This window comes from Labeo rohita, chromosome 18 (genome assembly GCF_022985175.1).
Source record: "Labeo rohita strain BAU-BD-2019 chromosome 18, IGBB_LRoh.1.0, whole genome shotgun sequence".
Lineage (NCBI taxonomy): Eukaryota > Metazoa > Chordata > Actinopteri > Cypriniformes > Cyprinidae > Labeo > Labeo rohita.
Genome location: NC_066886.1, coordinates 29,271,985 through 29,292,925, shown reverse-complemented (window position 1 = coordinate 29,292,925; position 20,941 = coordinate 29,271,985). Strand labels below are relative to the sequence as shown.

The window sequence follows — 20,941 nt, the reverse complement described above, 5'->3', positions numbered from 1 at the left end:
TTCAAACCTTTTCCAAAATCATTTTAAAACATCTTAATTACTGTACTTCAAATTGGAAGTGTTTGAAAGTATTTTGATTTTAATTCACATTTGACACTTTGTATGCTCTATTTCTCAGTGTGAGGAAAAGCTATTAAATTTTAGTTAGTAAAAATAATTGAGTCACAGTTGGGTGAAACCGTAAAATATCATTTTGTGCTACATGTAAACCCCCCCTTGGATTCGCCACTGCTAACTAAAGTTTCATAATACCAACCAAAAAAAGACTGACGGAAAGAGGGTGTTTCTTAATTTTCTTTTTATTTACAGAGTCTAGGGGTGTCACATTCACATGACAACTATGTCAATGATATCTGTCAGGCAGTGGAGACATTTTTTGCATGCTATTCCAAAAAAATGAACAAACAAACCTGCATGGAGTAGTGGAAGTGCAGAGCTCTGTGAATGACAGCTGTTTCAGTTGTATGACGCTTTAGATTCTCGATGGGCCTGTGCATTACTAACAAAAATACCTCTTCCTCTTTCTCTCCTCCAGAAGAGAGGATGCTGCAGGAGACCAGCGTTAGAGCAAGTCCAACCTGATCGCTCCATCCCCTCCCCTTCCCAGTCCTCCACAATCCCAGGATGCTCTGCCCCTGTCGAGGGAAGCTGAAGTTGCTGGTGGTGTCTCTGAGTTTCGTCATCCTGTTCACCTGGCTTTACCTGCTCGTGGGGAACTCGGAAAGTGAGTATCGAGGCACTTATCGTCAGATCTTTAGATTTATGGAAAGAAACGATCTCTGTGAGACAGACACTGGCCTATTTTTCTGTTTTCTGATGTAGGCTGGACCGACAAAGAGTTTTCCTTTTAAGCTGGGGTGACTTGGGTGTTAAAACTGTCAGTCAGAGTCTTATCTCGGTCTGTGCGCTAAAATCCTCATCTGATGGGTCTGTCATCCTCAGAGACGCACAATAACGCTGTGGAGTGCTGATAACACAGCTGATCTGCAGCCAGATCTTAGAAAGTTAATCATTATAAAAGTGCATTCTCTCACTCTCTATCTGGTGGTGAACATATCCATCCCTATCATGAGAAATGCACACATAGGCCTATGCAGCACACAGAAGGAGAGATTGTCTGAGCATCAGTTCTGATAATCAGTTCAGAGCATCATCAGTATTCAAAAGACTGAAAGAGTTTAAGAGAAGCATTGTCGTTTCCTTTAGAAAAAAAGCCAGAGATGTATTTTCTGCACTTTTGCATTGGTTGCGTTGGAAAGGTGTTTTTTTTAAAGCTTGATTCTTGAAGTGTTAATACATTCTGCCGAACTGTACCATATCAAGTTAAACGAATGTTTAAAGGAGAAGTCCACTTCCAGAAAAAAAATTTACAGATAATGTACTCATCCCCTTGTCATCCAAGATGTTCATGTCTTTTTTTTTCTTCAGCCATAAAGAAATTATGTTTTTTGAGTTAAAATTTCAGGATTTTTCTCCATGTAATGGACTGATATGGTGCCCCGAGTTTGAATTTTCAAAATGCAGTTTAAATGCTGCTTCAAACGATCCCAAATGCGGTTATAAATGATCCCAGCCAAGGAAGAAGGGTCTTATCTAGCGAAATGATCGGTTATTTTCATTAAAAAAATAAAATTTAAATACTTTTTAATCTAATGCTCATCTTGTCTTGTTCTCCCTGAACTCTGTGTATTCTGCCTCAGGCCAATCGTATTTTCTCCCTCAGCTTCAAAAAACATTTCAAAATCATCCTACATCGCTGCAGAAGTACCGACCCAGTCTTTGCAAAGTGAACATACAAAGAAGATCAAACACCCTTAACAAAAAAGGTAAAACAGCAACATAGGGCGATTTTGAAGTTGAGGACAACATGAGATGGGAATTTTTCAACATACCCTAACTGTCATGAACCGGAAAAAAAAAACAGTTCAGGCAGAGTGAGACAAGATGAGCGTTTGACATTAAAAAGTATATAAATTGTATTATTTTTGTGAAAATAACCGATTGTTTCACTGGATAAGACCCTTCTTTCTCGGCTGGGATCGTTTACAACCGCATTTGGGATCGTTTGAAGCCGCATTTAAACTGCATTTTGGAAGTTCAAAATCAGGGCACCATATCAGTCCATTATATGGAGAAAAATCCTGAAATTTATTCCTCAAAAAATATAATTTCTTTTATGACTGAAGAAAGAAAGACATGAACATCTTGGATGACAAGGGGTGAGTACATTATCTGTCAATTTTTGTTCTGGAAGTGGACTTCTCTAAGTAGTAAGGTATATGAACACCAGCGACCCCCTCAGCTGTGACTTCACAATGCAGCATGGTTGCTTTTATAAAGCGTTACTGATAAAATATATTAAGGATCCACATATTCATGGTTTGTTTTATAAGCCAATTCATTTAAAAGTGATGTCCTTCCGCTATAACAGGGACCTAACCGGAATATTTACTTGAAATTATATTTCAGTCATTTACATTTACAGTAGGTATGGTGTGTTTTGGGTGGTGTGCTGTGTTTGCTTTTCGCTAAACATAGTGCTTGGAGTTCATCCAAAAAAAGTCAATTTTGGTCTCATCAGACCATAGAACCTTTTGCAAGAAGGTTTTAGAGCAAACTGAGTGTGACACTTTTTAGGGAAAGGCTTCTTTCATGCCACCCTGCCATACAGGCCAGCTTGGGAGATAGTTGTCACATGCACAAACTGACCAGACCCAGCCATAAAGTCTTGTACGTCCTTTAAAGTTCCTTTGCTGGTTTATGCTAGTCCTTGACCAGCAACATGACCAGTATAAACCAGCAAAGGACCAGCTTAAACCAGCATCAAAACATACCTAACCAGCATATGCTATTTTTTTCACCAGGGAGCTTTTCTTATGAATGTCCTCCTGGCTCTGTCATCCACTTTGGATGGACGGCCTGATCTAGGCAATGTGTTAGTGGTGCCATATGCTTTCCACTTCTTATTGATGCTCTGAACAGTACTCCGAGGGATGACTAAAGCCTTGAAATGTTTTTGTAGCCTTCTCCTAACTTTCTACACCTTTATCCCGGAGGTCTTTTAAAGCACTTTCGCAATCATGATGAATTCTTTGCTGTGACAAAGAACACATATGTAATGTCCGCACACTGATACTGCTCCATAAAAATATTTATTGCAGCCTTGCAATTTATTGGCCTGCACCTGAGCCCTGTCTGGGTTTGTGGTATGTGTGCACCTTTTTCATATTTTGGAATTTGAATTCTTTGCCGTATCATGCACTACTAACAGTGGAATCATCAAGAAACAGTGTGTTTTATTCTGAAGTAATCAACACCACTACTACTGATGCCAGGCAGAGCAATTAGACTGGCGTTTAATCTGGAAGTTCGCTGCCACAATAGTTGATTAACATGAGCTCTTACCTCAGACCAGCTGTCACAGTCCAGTAACTTTCCTTGTTTCGATGCCGAAGCAGGGATGTAAGTTAGACAAGAATATCTTAGATTGAGCGATTGTGGTGTTGTGTTGCTAGATGTTATAATGAACATAGTGGTCGTCATTTATTCCCGACATCTGAGCCGCTGAAGATGCAGTGGATTACATTTGTTTGTGAATGGAATGCGCCTCCCGATCTACATATATCCGTCTATGTTCGCGCGAATCATTCGTGATCCAGCTTCACTTACAGCAGAAGTCTCTGTAAGCGTTTTTTTATGAATCTTTGCGATCGCCTTTCCTTATAACATGGTAGATTGGAAGTTTAGCGGCTAAATGCGGCTAAAGTAAACAAGATCGTCATTCCACAGAGAGAAGAGAGGGGCGGGGCGAGCAGAGCTCATTTGCATTTAAAGGAACAACTCCTTAGAATGAGATGATTTTTGCAGAGGTAGGTAAAAAGGGTGTTCTTTTACAAAACCATTGAGAATTTTTAATTAAAGTATATTAGAGACTTTTCATTAAGACCCTAAAGAATCATATCAACTTGTGGAAAATGGGCATCCGATGACCCCTTTAAAAAATTATATTTTACTTTAATGATGAGGGTTATAATGTGAGGGTTACATCTATCTATCTATCTATCTATCTATCTATCTATCTATCTATCTATCTATCTATTTATGTGTCTATCTATCTATCTATCTATATATCTATATATCTATCTGTCTATATATATATATCTATCCATCTATAGATAGATAGATACCGTATATTCACTGGGCAGGTCTTTGAGTCAGGAAGGTTCAGAATCGCTGCATGACATTGTGTTTTTGGGAAACTGAAATTTATACTGATGAAAAAAAATATTTTCTATTAACTTTCTACTAAAATATCCTAGTTACACGATTGACATTTTAAAAAGAAGGTATTTATTTGCCTTTGCAGAGTTCACTTCCTGCCGTTTCCTATTTTTTTGAATAGTGCATTATTTTAATAAGTGGTTTTGTAGAATAACCTCATAATTATAGATTATATATATTTGGAGGGCTGATAAAAGCATGAAATAGACTTTTCTCCATCTGTGGACTTTGACTTTACAGCTCAGGATAGTCATTAGTGAAGGAACTGTGTGTGTTCTTGTGATGTTGTCAGCCAATCATACATGTCATTTTCCAGTAGCTCTAGAGTCATTAATCACATGGCATTTATGTCTCAGGTGATTGGCTCAAAACAACCTGGTGGCAGAGCTGAGGGCCCATAAGCAAAGATGTAGATTGCAAAACCCATACTTCCAGGGGCCCTGTGCCCAGCTGCCTGAGATGAATGTGAATGCTAATGGATAACGGATGAGAAACGACATGATTACGTTCAGTAAGATGGTTCCCAACTCTGGTTAACAGGGATGAGTGATCTGCACTTGCTTATACATGAGTGCAGCGCAAGAAAATCCATCAAATAGTTCTGATAAATTCAATGCCTGTTACTTTGTTCTCCCTGATCACACCCAATTTTCTGCTACTTTAATCATTCCAGCAGAGAGCGACATGTAGATTGAGATACTCTTGGAGTCTGTCTTAAATCTGAATGACATTCACGTATATTGTCTCTGTGCAAATTCACCTCAAGCTTCCTATTTCTTTACCTCTCATCCATCCATCTCTGAGGTGTAATCTGTCAAGATCACTCGAATTAAATTAAATCTGTTGTGCCGTATCAGACGGGCGTTCCCTGCTCCTCTCCGCATGCTTGGTGGAATCTACAGAAGCACGGCTGCTGGAACGGGACGTCCTGGCATCGCGGGTTCGAGAGGTGGAGGAAGAGAACCGGCAGATTCGCCTCCAGCTGAGCCAATCGCAGGGCCTGGCTGCCCAGCCTGCTGAGGGTAACTATGGCAACCAGCAGTGGGTGGCATCAGCAGACACCGGCCCAGAGGATGTGGAGAACACAGCCGAGGAACGGGCCAATCACAGCGAGTGTTCTCGCTCGCCCACCGCCGAGAAGTGTGAGGTTAGATGGCATATTCGGTCCTGTCAGATGTGAGAATAAATCTTTAGAAGACTATGCAGCGGCCCCAAAAAGTTGAAAATATTAAACCAACATATCCAGTTGTTTAAAAAAGACTCTTCAAGCTAAACATTTCACAAAGACAAGTTTGATGGGTTGAAATAATATGGTCTGAAATGAAAACTAAAGATATTTGTCTACCTAAAATCACCTTGACACCAGTTGGTTAAAACATAATGGCTAATAATGGCTATGAAAAGTAAAGTTATTTCTCTGGAAAGTATTGGCATTTTCATGTTGGTAGATGCCACTGTCGTTTGATATTCTGTATTTATTGAGACAAACTTCAGATAAATTAATGCGGCATATGTGTACAAATTCTTTCCTAGGGGGGCTACTGCATATTGCAATCTGTTTAAAGTCAACACAGACCATACAATGAATCTCAAGAATGCCTTAACAAAGCTTAAAAATCTGAAATATTGGCCTTTCTCTCCACACACAGTTGATTCACGTGGCATGTGTGTGTGCGGGTCACAACGCCAGTCGGGACGTGGTCACTCTGGTCAAATCCATCCTGTTCCACAGGTAAGAACAAAGGACAGAAAATTTGTAATTATAAATTAATTATAAATAATAGCAATATAATACATTAACACCCTGTGTTGTAATATATATAGAACTGCATCATGCATGGAATCTTATTTATCCAAAGTGTATAAGAATAAACTTTGGGATTTAGCTCCAATAGGTTTTATCATTTTTTAAACGTGTATTCAGTTTGACCTGAAATGAAATTTCACAACTGAAACTGCAGTGTAATAATTAGAATTTTTGTAATTTAAAATTTGAATTTAGAATTTTCATTTTAGAAATGTTTAAAATTCCAATTCCAAAGAAGTTCGAATTCCAAAATTCAGATGTCAGGTTTCAAATTTAAATGTCAAATTTCAAACTCAACATTTCAAATTATTTTAAAATTGACATTTAATTTTTTGGAATTTGAAATCTAATTTTGGAATTTGACATATGAAGTGTGAAATTCCAAAATCGAAATTTCAAATGTCAAATTTCAATCAGATTTCAAATTCAACATTTGACATTTAAAATATTAACAATGTAACGTTTAAAAAAAGTCTACAGTACACATAATTATCACCTTAGTTGTCTCACCACAGGATCATTTCAAATCAAATCATGAATCTAGCCATAATTTTGCTTGATGCATTCATAAAAAAAAAATAACATGTCCACATATTTCTTTTCAGGAGAAACCCACTACACTTTCATTTCATCACAGATACCGTGGCCAATCAGATCCTCAGCACTCTGTTCCAGTCATGGATGGTGCCGTCCGTACAAGTCAGCTTCTATGACGCTGATGAACTCAAAGTAAGCACCTGCCTCATCATGCCTCCAATGACTCCACACTTGCCCTTTGACCCAGAAATAATGACCATGTCACAAAGCACCATTATATAGGTTTAATGAGAGGTCATAAGCAGTGAGTTTTGAAACGATGCAGCCGGCAATGACAAGTCTGAAGAATTGCAGTCCTCTCCAAGCTCATTCAGGCGCAAACAACTGAAATGAAAGATATGTCACATGCGCTTATGGATTGTAATGAGGGGGCAAAGGTCCCCTTGGGACAGTATGGCTTGTCTGTGATAGTGGAAACATTGAGGTTGTTTACACTCCAGCGATCTCAAGAGCGTTCGCTCTCGGAGAACTCTTGCACGTTTCAGAGGGAGTCAGAAAACACAGAATTATTCATTTCTGTTCATATATTTAAAGTGACAGTGCTCTTCTTTTTTTACAGCTTGGCATGTGAGTGTAGCCGTTGCTGTGGCGTTGAATTATTCACTGTCTGTTGTGAATTTTTTTTTTATGCAGCACACGGTACGCTGAAAGAGCGGAGTGACAATCAAAGAGCGTGCATCCTCTACACAAACACACACATATTCTAGGAGAGTGCATTCTAGTTTACATTACACTGCACACTCAAGAACACTCACATGAATGCATGCATGCACTCACATGCACAATAACACAAATACATTCGTTCTTACCCTGTTTTGTGCACCCGTCCTCCTCCCGCACTGAGTTCACCTCTGATTGTCAGCTGTTTGGCTCGGAGCCGTCTCTAATCACGCGGATTTTACATCCTGTGTCTCTGCTGTGCATAGAGACCTCTTTGCTCTCCTGAGTATATGAAAGCTAAGCTGCAGGAAATCCAGTCTTTTTCAATCAACCCCTCTCCAGCAGATTATTATTAAACCTGAGCTCAGGTCATTAAGGATGTATGCTGAAAAGATGAAGCGTACAATAAGAACTGTAGAGGGCTATTTTCATGGATGCAGATGATGTTTTAACTGCAGAATACAGTTCAGAAGAAAATCAAAATGCACAATGAGTGTCTCTAGGTGATAGTGGTGTAAGGGTTGTAAAAACAATCTGAAAACTTTTTTGGGGGTCTTATTCCAGTCAGCTGTATAGCATAATTAGTTGTAATAGCTGCCACATCAGGGAGTATGTTTCTGTGTGCATTATTATTGTAATAATAAATAAGTAAATAAATAAGTAAATATACGGTGGTGGTCAAAATTATTAGAACACTGGTATTTTCATCAGTTAAAAATGGTTTTAAGTCAGTTATTTCTATATTTTGCTGTAGTGTGTCAGTAGGAAATATCAGTTTACGTTTCCAAACTTTCATTTCGCCATTAATTGTAATAATCCAGTGAGATTTTTGTTTGCGTCTGTTTTTTTTTTTTTTTTTGTTTTGTTTGAGTCTGACAACAGCCAGTGCTCCACACAAAGATCTGATCTCATCATCATCCAGTCTGTCTGGAATGACATGAAGAAACAGAACAAACTGAGACAGAACAAATCCAGAACAACTGTGGCAACGTCTCCAAGATGCTTCAAGAAACCTACCTTTAAAGCTACAGTACTGTTAAAAGTTTTAGGCACTTGTGTAAAAATGCTGTAAAATGAGGATGCTGTCAAAAATAATGTCATACATAGATTTTCTTTATCAATTAACTTCTATTAACTGAAGAAAATCAACATTTGTTGTGACCAACTTTGCCCTAGGTGCACTTGCGCATAGCTTTTCAGGTAACTTTGCAAGTAGGCCTCTTGAAGCATCTTGGAGACGTTGCCACATTTCTTCTGGATTTAGTCAGTGTCAGTTTTTTCTGTTTCTTTATGTCATTCCAGACAGACTGAATGATGGTGAGATCAGATCTCTGTGTGGAGCACTGGCTATATAAATACATTAAAAAAAAAGACAATGTCACAGTGACAATGTCACTGTTGTTTTTTGGTTTCTCACAGATTTCTCTGTTTCTCTTTCTCATTTTCATAGTCGGAGGTGTCATGGATACCAAACAAACACTATTCAGGAATTTATGGCCTGATGAAGCTCACACTCACCAAAGCTCTGCCATCCAACCTTTCAAAGGTCATCGTCCTCGATACAGACATCACCTTCGCTACTGACATCGCCGAGCTGTGGGCCATCTTCAGGAAGTTCACAGGTAATCAGCCGCTTTTCTTCAGGAGTCATATAAAGCATCTAAACAGGGAAATTTAACACTGACATTGTGATTGCAGAGAAACAGGTGATTGGTCTGGTGGAGAATCAGAGCGATTGGTACCTCGGTAATCTGTGGAAAAATCACAAACCCTGGCCAGCCCTTGGACGGGGCTTCAACACAGGTGAGGACATGCAGCTTCCATTTCCACTTATCAGCTTATACTGTGTTCCAAACAGCAGAAAGGTTTGCTGCTTTTGTAACTGGTTAATACTGCTGGCATGACATGGCAAATTAGTTTGATGGTGTTCCTGGAGAAGTTCCTGGAGAAGTCTTTTATGTTCACCAAAACTGGATTAATTTGAAATAAAAATCCAGTAAATCAGTAATTACAATCTGAAATGCCTGTTATCTTTTTGAATGTATTTTAAACTTAATTTATTCCTGTGATGCAAAGCTGAATTTTCAGCATCATTAGTCTTTGTGTGTCACATGATACTTCAGAAACCATTCTAACATGCTGATTTGCATAAGAGACTACTTTCCAAAACATTAAAAAAATCGAATTGCCCAAATCTTTGACCGGTAGTGTATAAGGCTAATTTTTTTTGAAATAGAGATTTATAGATCTTCTAAAGGCTGAATAAATAGCTTTCCATTGATGTAAGGTTTGTTAGGATAGGACAATATTTGGCCGAGATATACAACTATTTGAAAATCTGGAATTTGAGTGTGCAAAAAAATCTAAATATTGAGAAAATCACCTTTAAAATTGTCTAAATGAAGTTCTTAGTAATCCATATAATCAAAAATTAAGTCTTGAAATATTTACGGTAAGAAAATGTACAAAATATCTTCACAGAACTTGATCTTTACTTAATATCATAATGAATTTTGGCATATAAAAAAAAAAACTATAATTTTGACCCATACAATGTATTGTTGGCTATTGCTACAAATATACCTGTGCTCTTTAAGACTGGTTTTGTGGTCCAGGGTCACATATTCTATTAAACAACAACAACATAGATAGATAGACATTGGTTTTCTTGTTGATTTTAAAAGAGTTATTCATGGGGTAAAATCAAATATAAAGAATCAAATGTTGGTACATTCGATATTCTTTGAACTACAGTAAAATGAGCCTGTGGAGCTTTTGCAGGAAAGAGCACACAGGCATGATCACTTCTGAATGGAGCATACTGTTTATGTCACACTGTGAATTTCATTTTAGTATGAATAGGAGAATAGTTTGTGCTGGGCTCTGTTTGACAACAGGTGTTTCTTTTTGGAACCGCAGGTGTGATTTTACTCTACCTTGAGAGACTGCGGCGGATCGGCTGGGAACAGATGTGGAGACTGACGGCAGAGAGAGAGCTAATGAGCATGCTTTCAACATCCCTGGCAGACCAGGTCCATGTCCTTCATGAACAATACAAAAACCCTTTAGAAGGGCGAATTCGTTTCTTAGGGTTTTTACGCAACACTAGTCTAAACAATGATGAAATCTGAGCTAACCATGGCTGAATATTGATGTGTAATGCAACAAACATGTCATATTATTGTTTTATGTTCACAGGACATTTTCAATGCATTCATAAAACAGAACCCAGTTCTGGTGCATCAACTTCCATGCTTCTGGAACGTTCAGTTATCGGATCACACTCGCTCTGAACAGTGCTACACTGAGGTCTCAGATCTCAAGGTAACAATATATTTGTATAATTTTTCGGTATACTGGGTATAAACGACCAAATTAACCCAAAGGAATTAAGACTAACGATTTGTTCAAAGGGGGCCTTTAATCGGTTCAGGCTTTGCTGTATTCATCACCAAATGTATTGTGTTTGTTTTACAAATTGTCTCTAATGCAAATGTTCGCCCAACCGTCACATTAATTTCCTGTCAAAGTTCCATTTTAGTATGGAAATGATGTCTTTGAAGTTGTTTATTGCTCAGTTTTATTATTTCCTCCTGCAGGTCATTCACTGGAACTCTCCTAAAAAGCTGAGGGTAAAGAACAAGCATGTGGAGTTTTTCCGTAATCTTTACTTGACGTTCCTGGAGTACGATGGGAATCTTCTGCGACGAGAACTCTTCGGATGTCCCAGTCAGGCCAGCTCTGAGAGCACAGTGGTGAGTTAGTTTAGCAGCAGATTTGCAGTTTTATGCAAATATCTTGCAGATAATATCTCTATTACTTCACAAATATTACTTAAATGGGACATCGGATGTTCATTTTCCACAAAATTGTACAATTCTTTAGGGTCTTCATGAAATGTCTGTAACATACTTTGATTAAAATTTCTCAGTGGTCGTGTAAAACAACACCCTTTATACCTTGTCAAAAACAGCTCTGTTCACAGCGACCCGTTTCGGTGCATGTCTCTTTAAATGATAATGAGTTCTGCTCACTCCACCCCTCTCCTTCGTTTATTGTGTATTTGGTTGCAAGTTACCATCAAAAACAAAACTAATCCACTGCGTCTCTAGTGGCGCTGATATCTTGAGAAACCAACACCTGCATCCAACTACAAACACCTGCATTGCTTACGGGATGTTGTTGTCGCTACAGCTGCCCAAGTGTAGAGAAAATGGCGGGCAGCGTACAACTGGCTGAGGCCTTAAAAATGTTAATACAGGACAGTTTGTCAGCGGTCATGGGCGGAGCCTGAACAGTATGACATCATAATGTTCAGAAAATCAAAACGGCTTCATAACTGAGACTGTTTAGGTTTTTAGGTATTAAAAAAAAGGAGTGAATTGATTTTTTATCACTGTAGGGTGTTTGTGTCCACACACTGCTAAGACACATTTATATGCAAACACCATGTAATCCATCGAATGTCCCCTTTAAATATTTAAAATACACAATAAAATACATATACATCTTGTAAATGCACTGTAAATCGGACAGTCACTGGCCATAGAAGTCTGTTTCCACATGAAATGAAAAATATTAAATTTAAGTAATTTATATATATATATATATATAGTGTACGCTTGTAAGCTTGTTTCTGCCGCAGGATAATTAAAATAAAATAAAATAAAATAAAATAAAATATTGTGACTTTTTAACTCAAAATTCTGACATTTTTTCAGAATTGCCAGATATAGTAGTTTTGTTATATACACATATAATTGTGAGATGTTAACTATCTATTCTGAGAAGAAAAGTCTAAATTGTGAAAAAGAGCAATTTGTGAGACAAAATGTTTTAATTAAAAAGTTTTATTTTTTACTTCATGGCAGGATTTTTTTTTTTTTTTTTTTTTTACATCTAGAATTCTGAGGAAAATATGAAAATTGTAAAATATAAACTCAGAATTGCAAGAAAAAGTCAGAATTCTGATTCTTGCAGTTTTGAGTTTATATCTGCAATTCTGAGAGAAAAAAAAAAAATCCCAAGCATTTCAGAATAATGAGGAAAAAAGTCTGTATTGTGAGATAAAAACTCGCAATTACCTTTTTTTCCATGGCGGAAGCAGGTCTTCAGCAAAAAAAAGAAGAAGAAAAAAAAGATCATGTCAGGTTCTTTGTTTTTCCAGCCTGGAGATGTACTTTCTTCCTGTCAGTCATTTCGCAGTCTTGCGATAAAGCTATTTTGCTATCATCCTTTTGAAAACAAACTCACCTTTCAGGTTTAATGATAATTAAAAGGTGCCTCATTTTATTAGTGCTTTGTGTGCATATGTATATTGCATATCTATGGCGGGCGGGGTTTAGGAAAAAAGGAGCGTGGCTCCCAGCACCCTGAAACAGCAGACCACAATACCTATATCTCAAGACAACAGAAAAACTGAGATGATTTTAGAGGAACTTCATGTTCTTAAACTGGATAATTCTAAATAAGTAAAGTATCCCCGGGTCTAAAAGCAGCTCGACCTTGGATTTGTGCAAGGAAAAACTGTTTCTGAGTCTTGAAGGGCAACTTGACCAGAGCCTGCTTGATGTCTCCTGCTCAGCATAACTGATAAAACATACTCTTCTTTGTTTCCAGCTTCAGCAAGCACTAGAGGAGTTAGACGAGGACGACCAGTGCTATGATTTCCGGAGGGAGCGAATCATGGTGCACAGGGTGCATCTGTACTTCCTGCAGTATGAATACACACCTACAGATGATGGCACGGACATCACGCTGGTCGCACAGCTCTCCATGGACAGGTGAGGATGACAGACTGTCTAGATGAATCTGCAGTCACATTTGGGCCACTCATGCTTATGCCAAGGCAATTTAATTACAGAACTGTCAAATATGATGTTGTGTTTAACGAACCCTGTGCAGCACTCTGATTAAAATGAAAAAGATTACTACAAGCATTGCAAGTTAATAACATCTTCAAAAACAGGGTGATTATCATTAACTAAAACTAAAACTGTTAAATGTTTTTGTTAATTAAAAAGAAGCTGAATTAAAATATAAACATAAATATTAAAAGATGTTTCAAACAGTAGCCAAGCAACATTTCTGATATTTTGAACTCAAAATAAAATAAATCAAACTTAAACTAAGCTAAAATAAACAAACAAACAAATAAATAAAAGCTTATTTAAAATATTAATAAAAACATAGTGTATAAAATATTAAAATAAAACAGCAATAAAAATACATTAACACTGAAGAGTAATATTTAACAAACAAAAACCAATAAGAAAATACACTAAAATAAGAAGAAATAAAAGTGTAAAATTAAAAATTTTAATAAATTAAATTCTTAAAATTTTAAATTTTAAAAATGTATTTTATTACATTTAAAATTTTATTTAAAATTATAATAGTATATAAAGAATGGTAACTTTATGGTAACTTTATGGTACTTTATTTTTAGGTTTGTAGGTTATATTAGTTAATATAAAAAATAAAAAATAATAAAAAAACAGAAAAAAATGATGCAGTAATTGTGCCCTCGATCCATACGTAGGAGCATGGACAAACAACCAAAAATTATTGCAAACAGAATGCTTGGCAGTTTAAGGCATTGCTATGAAATAAATTATTTAAATAATAATTGATTATACCACATTTTGCTTTTAGTAATTAAATTAATTAATTAATCAGCATGTAATTTATTTAATTCACTTTAAAAATGTATTCAACTGAAGGCCCTACCTTTTTTTTTGTAAGATTAATAAGAGTAGGAATATAATAGTCTTTTCAGCAAGAAAATGATAACCTATTATCTTCCATTCAGAGTCTTTTAAGTCTCTCTACTCAGAGCTTTTTAAAAGATATTTAAAAAAAGCTTTCTTTGATATGACTAAATCCTCTATTTTACCATGAAGTAGCATTTCAGGCATTTTTAGAAAGGTGATTGTTATGCAGGATAGCAGTTTTGTTTGTATTTGAAACAAGTATCAACTAGAAGCAATTGACGTAGTGAAGATCAGAACATAACATACTAGCTACTGAAAGCTTGCCCTGCAGGTTTAAAAAATGTGTCAAAAAGAGTCCTTATTGTTGCCTCATTTCAGTTACTGCCCGAAATTTCACCAGAGACACTTTGTATTTGTCCACAGACTGCAGATGCTAGAGGCCATCTGTAAACACTGGGAGGGCCCCATTAGTTTGGCCCTGTACATGTCTGATGCCGAGGCCCAGCAATTCCTGCGTTACGCTCAGGCCTCTGAAGTCCTCAAGAATCGCAAAAATGTGGGCTATCATATCGTTTATAAGGAGGGTCAGTTCTACCCTGTCAATTTGGTACGCAATGTGGCGCTCCGCAACGTCAACACACCCTACGTCTTTCTGACTGATGTAGATTTTCTGCCCATGTACGGCCTCTATGATTACCTCAGGTAAGCTGTGAATTTGTTAGGAATTACCTGTTGACATAATGGTTCCATTTCTGTAATATATCTCTGTGTTTATGTAGAAAAAGTATAGTCCAGTTGGACATGGCCAATACCAAGAAGGCTCTGGTTGTGCCCGCCTTTGAGACACTGAGATATCGCCTCTCCTTCCCCAAATCCAAGGCCGAGCTGTTGTCTATGCTGGACATGGGGACTCTCTACACCTTCAGGTACAGTAGGCATTCAAAATAATGATTTCATAGTAAATTTCCAGGGTGTTTACAATTAAAATTAGGGTGAATAAGAGTGAAGAAGGGAAATTCTTGTAAAAATTTACATGCCACAGTTTTACAAATGTACTCTTTGTATATATGTTTGTATGTATGTTTCATGTGGTTTTGAAAAACTTTTATTTTTAAGAAATGTTTCAGTTAATACATTTTTTTTTTCATTTAAAAGGGTCATATGATGTTGCTAAAAAGAACATTATTTTGTGTATTTGGTGTAATGCAATGCGTTGAGGTTCAAAAAACCCATTTTCCACATACTGTGCATTATTGTTGCTCTTCTCTGCCCCGCCTTTTTGAAACGTGTCGATTTTTACAAAACTCATAGCACGGTGTGCTCTGATTAGCCAGCTATTTATTGCATTGTCATTGGCCGAATACCTCAAGAGTGTAACAATAATGTTACACCCCTTTACCATGTTGTGATACTGCATCCTGGCACAACAAGACAAAAACAATAAAACCCATTATAAACTAGGCATTTGTTGCATCCAGTGAGGACATTACTGATTATAATGACTCAAACTGTCGTTGCGTTGCGTCGTTTTGCGCTGTGTAAACATAACACCATGTCTACATTTGCGATCGTAGAAATGACAAACAAGCAGCACTACTCTACACTGCTCAAAACTCACGATTGAAGAGTCAGTAGCAAATTCTTAAAATATGAAAACATACTTACAGGCTGTGAGTCAGAAGCGCCAGACTGTCCTTGCAAAGTTGCCCCACTTTATAGTGTGCACAGCCAGCATTGTAGGCTACACTCTCAGGTTCAGGAAACAATCCTCTGTAAAATGCGCTGCACATACTCAGATATTTGCATTGTACTGTTCTGGAACAGTGTTGTAAATATAACTTAACCCCTGATTTCTAGTTGTGTACTCATTTGGAAGGCCTTTGAAAGTACTTTCGCTTTCACAACGAAACAAAGAGCGTCTCCACAACATGGCGGCAGCTGCAACAATTCTACAGTGAGAATAAAAGTTACGCTTTCTTTCTTTGCGTATACATTTGGGGGGTGTTGTGCAAATCTCCCCACACTGTGACATAGACGTGAGGGCTTTTGATTGAGTCATTTTAGGAAGGAGTCTTAACTTTTATAAAAAATATCTCTTATATACGCACAAACAGCCTGTAACACTCCAAAGACACAGGAAAACATGAAATCACATCATATGACCCCTTTAAACTAAAGGCAAAGCATGATAAATTTGTTTACACATTGGACATATATGAGTGTACACATCTGATAAAGATTCATAATATAATTTAGTTTTTGGGGAGGGTCTGTGTACCTTCAGGTCATTAGATTTTCTACTTCAGAAAATGATTAACAGTTTGATTTTCTTATTCTGCGTGATGAGACAGGCAGAAGACAGGATGAGTTGAAAAGCGGCATTTCAGGGCCGCCCACACATGTGAAACAAATACAGCTGAGGTCAAAATTTGACATCCCTCTTTCAGAATCATTAACAATGTTAATTATTAAATCAAAATAAGAGGGATCATACAAAATGCATGTTATTGTTTATTTAGTACTGACCTGAATAAGATATTTCACATAAAAGATGTTTACATATAGTCCACAAAAGAAAATAATAGTTAAATTTATAAAAATCACCCCGTTCAGAAGTTCACATATGCTTGATTCCTAATGTGTTGTTACCGTTTTGTTTAGTGATAGTTGTTCATGAGTCCCAAGTTTGTCCTGAACAGTTAAACGTACCAATGTTCTTCATAAAAATCCTTTATGTCCCACAAATTCTTTGGTTTTTCATCATTTTTGTGTATCTGAACCCTTTCCAACAATGACTGTATGAATTTGAGATCCATCTTTTCACACTGAGGACACTTGACTGACTTATATAAAACTATGAACTTTTTAAAGTTAAAGATCAGGGTAAATTTAACTTATTTAGTCTTATAGCAAACATATATGTATCTTCTGTAGCCTCTGAACAGCAGTACTAAATGAAAAAATGTGATATTTAGACAAAATAAGAAAAATGTACACATCCCCATTCTGTTCAAAAGTTTTTTATCCCCAGCTCTTAATGCAGTCGTTTTTCCTTCTGGAGCATCAGTGAGTGTTTGAACCCTCTGTAATAGTTGCATATGAGTCCCTCAGTTGTCCTCAGTGTAAAAAAGATGGATCTCAAATACACAAAAATGCTGGAAAACAAAGAATTTATGGGACCCGAAGGATTTTTCTGAAGAACAGAGGCAGGGACTCATGAACAACAAAAAACCACAGCTGTGGATCATTCAGGTAACAACACAGTATTAAGAATCAAGCATATGTAAACTTTTGAACGGGGTCATTTTATAAATTCAACTATTATTTTCTCTTCTGGACTATATGTAAACATGTTTTATGTGAAATATCTTGTTCAGGTCAGTACTAAATAAAAATAATAGGCATTTTGTATGATCCCTCTTATTTTGCTAAAATAATTAACATCTTTAATGACTGACTGAAAGCTGTATGTAAACTTTTGACCTCAACTGTATTAAAGCATAAACTCATTTTTACCCATGAACAAAAAATACGAAAAATCCGGCTTTTCTCAAACAAAACAAAAACAAAAATCAAACCGTTTCTCATTTCTCTTTATTTCTTTTAAGTAGAAAATCAAACGACCCGAAGATAGACAGACCAGGGAGCCATACCACATGACATTTTAAAAAGTGGTCTAAACTTTTTTTGCCATAAAAAGGTCAAATGATCTGATATTTTAAGAGACTTATTGACTTTGACAGGGCTTCTTTTTTCCTCTTACTGTGTTTCCTATTATGTTTTCATTTAAGTATTTTTATACTTGTTGGTTGGGCCACATGACTTTGATTTGGTGGACAAATATCAAACATCAGTATATATAATATATTGTAATAATATATATATATATATTATTATATGTATGTATATATATATAATGTTTTTTTCTTTTATTTTGATATCAAGGCAGCTGCATGGCTTTTTGTAGTTTTTTTTTTCTCTCCAAAAATATCTAAATTAATTTTAATTCAGAAATTTAAAACATCTTATTATAGAACAAGGTTTCCCAAGTTGATTAATTAATTAAATCATAAAAAATGCAATTAAATTAAATGTAAAATGTTGATATAAAATAACGAACAAATAACAAAATAAAACAGTAAAAATGTCTAATTTCAATATTGACTTAAAAGTTGGTAATTTTTCTGACAAAAACAATGTTTTGCAATCTTTTTTAGATAAGGTGTTTGTTTTATACGTTGGTAAAACTTTACAATAAGGTGTCATTTGTTAACATTAGTTCATGTATTAATTACACTATTACACTATTTGTTAATCTTTGTTAATCTTAGTTAATAAAAATACAGTCATTCATTGTTTGTTCATGTTAGATCACCGTGCATTAAATAATGTTAACAAACACAACTTGTGATTTTAATAATGCATTAGTAAATGCTGAAATTATCATTAACTAAGATTAATAAATGCTGTAGAAGTATTGCTCATTCTTAGTGCATGTTAACTAATGTAGTTAAACATTATGAACCTTATTAGTGTAACCGATATATTTTTGAATGAAACCAATCAATCAATCAAACCAAGAGCATCACATCTTTGGCCCATTATTAAAAGTCCACTCAAAATCTATATTAATTTACTACTCTCCTGAACTGCAGATATCACGTCTGGACGAAGGGTCATGCGCCAACCAATTACGCCAAATGGAGAACAGCCACAACGCCATACAAGGTGGAGTGGGAGGCAGATTTTGAGCCGTACGTTGTGGTGCGACGAGACTGTCCTGAGTACGACCAGAGATTTGTTGGCTTTGGCTGGAACAAAGTATCCCATATCATGGAGCTTGATGCTCAGGTAAGACTGTTAAAGACTGTTTCTACTACTAATTCAAGTGTCCAGTGTCCCTAACCTGTCCCATTTCTTTTTTCCAAAGGAGTACGATCTTATTGTGTTACCAAATGCCTTCATGATCCACATGCCCCACGCGCCCAGCTTTGACATCTCAAAGTTTCGCTCCAGTCCAAGTTATCGCTACTGCTTGACGACTCTGAAGGACGAGTTCCACCAAGACCTTTCACGAAAGTACGGTTCTGCTGCTCTCAAGTACCTCACAGCACAGAGGAACATCTGAAAACTGTCTCAAATGTACTTTAGCACACAGGAGAATGGCTTGGTCTAGTCATTTGAGGCTCAACGGCCAACATGCTGCTCTGCTACATGTTACGGTGTCTAGAGGAACGAAGCTGAAGCCCACGTCTCAGCAGAAGATTATAAAACCAGAGCTTTAATTCTTCTTTTTGATAAGTCATACAGCAGAGAATTGTGAATACCAATGACATCAACAACACACCCATCAGACTGGTGGCGAAAACCCGACCAAACATGCTTGGATTGCTTAAAAACACAACAACAGACATCGGTAGACTTTGTGGAACATTTGTGATGACTCACTTGCTTTATAGCCTAAAATGAACGGTCATGATAAAGACCTTTTTTTGACAATCAGGGCTTTTTCTTCACTAAAGATCTATGGCTAGCGGTCCATGGCGTTACGCAGCTTTGAAACAATTGGATGGAGTATCGAGAGGACGAGAACTGAATGAGCTTTCCAAAGACTCTTCTGCTGGACTGAAGTGTGAGGAGGCCATCAAGACGAGGGACTTTTAAGCCTTATAATTTCGTTGATATTTAAAATATTTAAAAATATTTTTCTTTGTTTTTAATGAAGACAAAACAGTTTATGAACAACGATCTACAGCCTATGTATGTTTTACAGTATAAAAATGAAAATCGCATTATTTTTTAATTTAGAAACACTGATTCGCTTGTAGCGAGAGAAGGTCGAATGCTCGATAAGGAGAGAAATGATCAGTGTGTGTAACTGCTGCATTTATAATTGTCACATAACAAATGGCGCATATTATGACATGCTTAAACATACAGTATCATAAGCGTAGGACAAACCAGGATGCTTTCCTGTCATGAGCTCACATCGCTTTTTCACTTTTAAAAATTTGCACTACATACTGTTACAGAAAACATGATTATATGTACATTTGCATTGAGATCCACTGAAGGGACCATAAAAAAGGGGACATCCATTATAGAAGACTCTCACGGACTGAATATTTGTTGTTAGATATAAAACACATCCTGTTATTGAAAGCACTATTTATCATGTAAAGTGTCACATTCTGGTCAGCCCTGAAATAAGACTCCAATGTCCAATTCAGCATCAGTCACTCAAGGATGTATTTGTATAAAAAAAGCAAAAAAAATACATGAAAGGTTATACGATCTATTGTACCAGTCGCTGCTGTCACAATGTAATTCCCAATGTGTCCCGTCTTTATAAAGAAACGCTCCTCCAGGTCATATTGAGTTGACCCCTCATACGCCACCCATGCCCTTCCGCTCCATCAGACTGCAGATTTACGGTAAATACCCGTGCCTTTGCTGTGTTGCGAAAACTGGATATTGATTGTACTACTGTACGCATCAGCGGGGCCTGCAAGAATACAGGTACTCTATTTATTATTGTTGACTTAAATCAATCATATTTTTCTATGTAGGGGACAAAGTGCTTTAAATAAATTCTCCCTGTTTCTATAGTTTGTCAGAGTTCTTGTGCTTTTTATTTGACAAGAGGAGGTGAGTCACTCGTTGCTTTGTGCTTTTGGCTGAATGTTCCATTTCTGAATTTGTTCTAGGATTCACTGGTGACTCATAGTTAGGAGGTCTACAATACAGGCCAGTGCTGATAAGAAAAAGCATTACTTTGTCACGTTTTTTCTCTTCCTTCACACTAATCTCACAAGGAAATGTGTTAAAAGGAAACTTCATTCAAAAAAGAAAATTCTGTCATTATTTACTGTCCTAATTTTGC

The 20,941-nt window shown here is 36.7% G+C and overlaps 1 protein-coding gene across 12 annotated transcripts in view; it reads left to right on the top strand.

Moving 5' to 3' along the window:
- The window catches only part of large2 (LARGE xylosyl- and glucuronyltransferase 2), a 132,940-nt gene extending 112,271 nt beyond the window's left edge, over window positions 1–20,669 (top strand). For all 12 annotated transcript variants that reach the window (XM_051134865.1, XM_051134863.1, XM_051134864.1 and 9 more), the window contains 14 exons: window positions 536–724; window positions 5,139–5,428; window positions 5,931–6,013; window positions 6,694–6,817; window positions 8,796–8,967; window positions 9,044–9,148; window positions 10,265–10,377; window positions 10,544–10,669; window positions 10,945–11,100; window positions 12,965–13,128; window positions 14,482–14,760; window positions 14,838–14,984; window positions 18,714–18,909; window positions 18,989–20,669. In XM_051134865.1, coding sequence (XP_050990822.1) covers window positions 625–724; window positions 5,139–5,428; window positions 5,931–6,013; window positions 6,694–6,817; window positions 8,796–8,967; window positions 9,044–9,148; window positions 10,265–10,377; window positions 10,544–10,669; window positions 10,945–11,100; window positions 12,965–13,128; window positions 14,482–14,760; window positions 14,838–14,984; window positions 18,714–18,909; window positions 18,989–19,186 — 2,253 coding nt within the window. In that variant the 5' untranslated portion in view covers window positions 536–624 and the 3' untranslated portion in view covers window positions 19,187–20,669. The remainder of the gene's footprint in view (window positions 1–535; window positions 725–5,138; window positions 5,429–5,930; window positions 6,014–6,693; window positions 6,818–8,795; window positions 8,968–9,043; window positions 9,149–10,264; window positions 10,378–10,543; window positions 10,670–10,944; window positions 11,101–12,964; window positions 13,129–14,481; window positions 14,761–14,837; window positions 14,985–18,713; window positions 18,910–18,988) is intronic.
- Window positions 20,670–20,941: the final 272 nt, after the last annotated feature.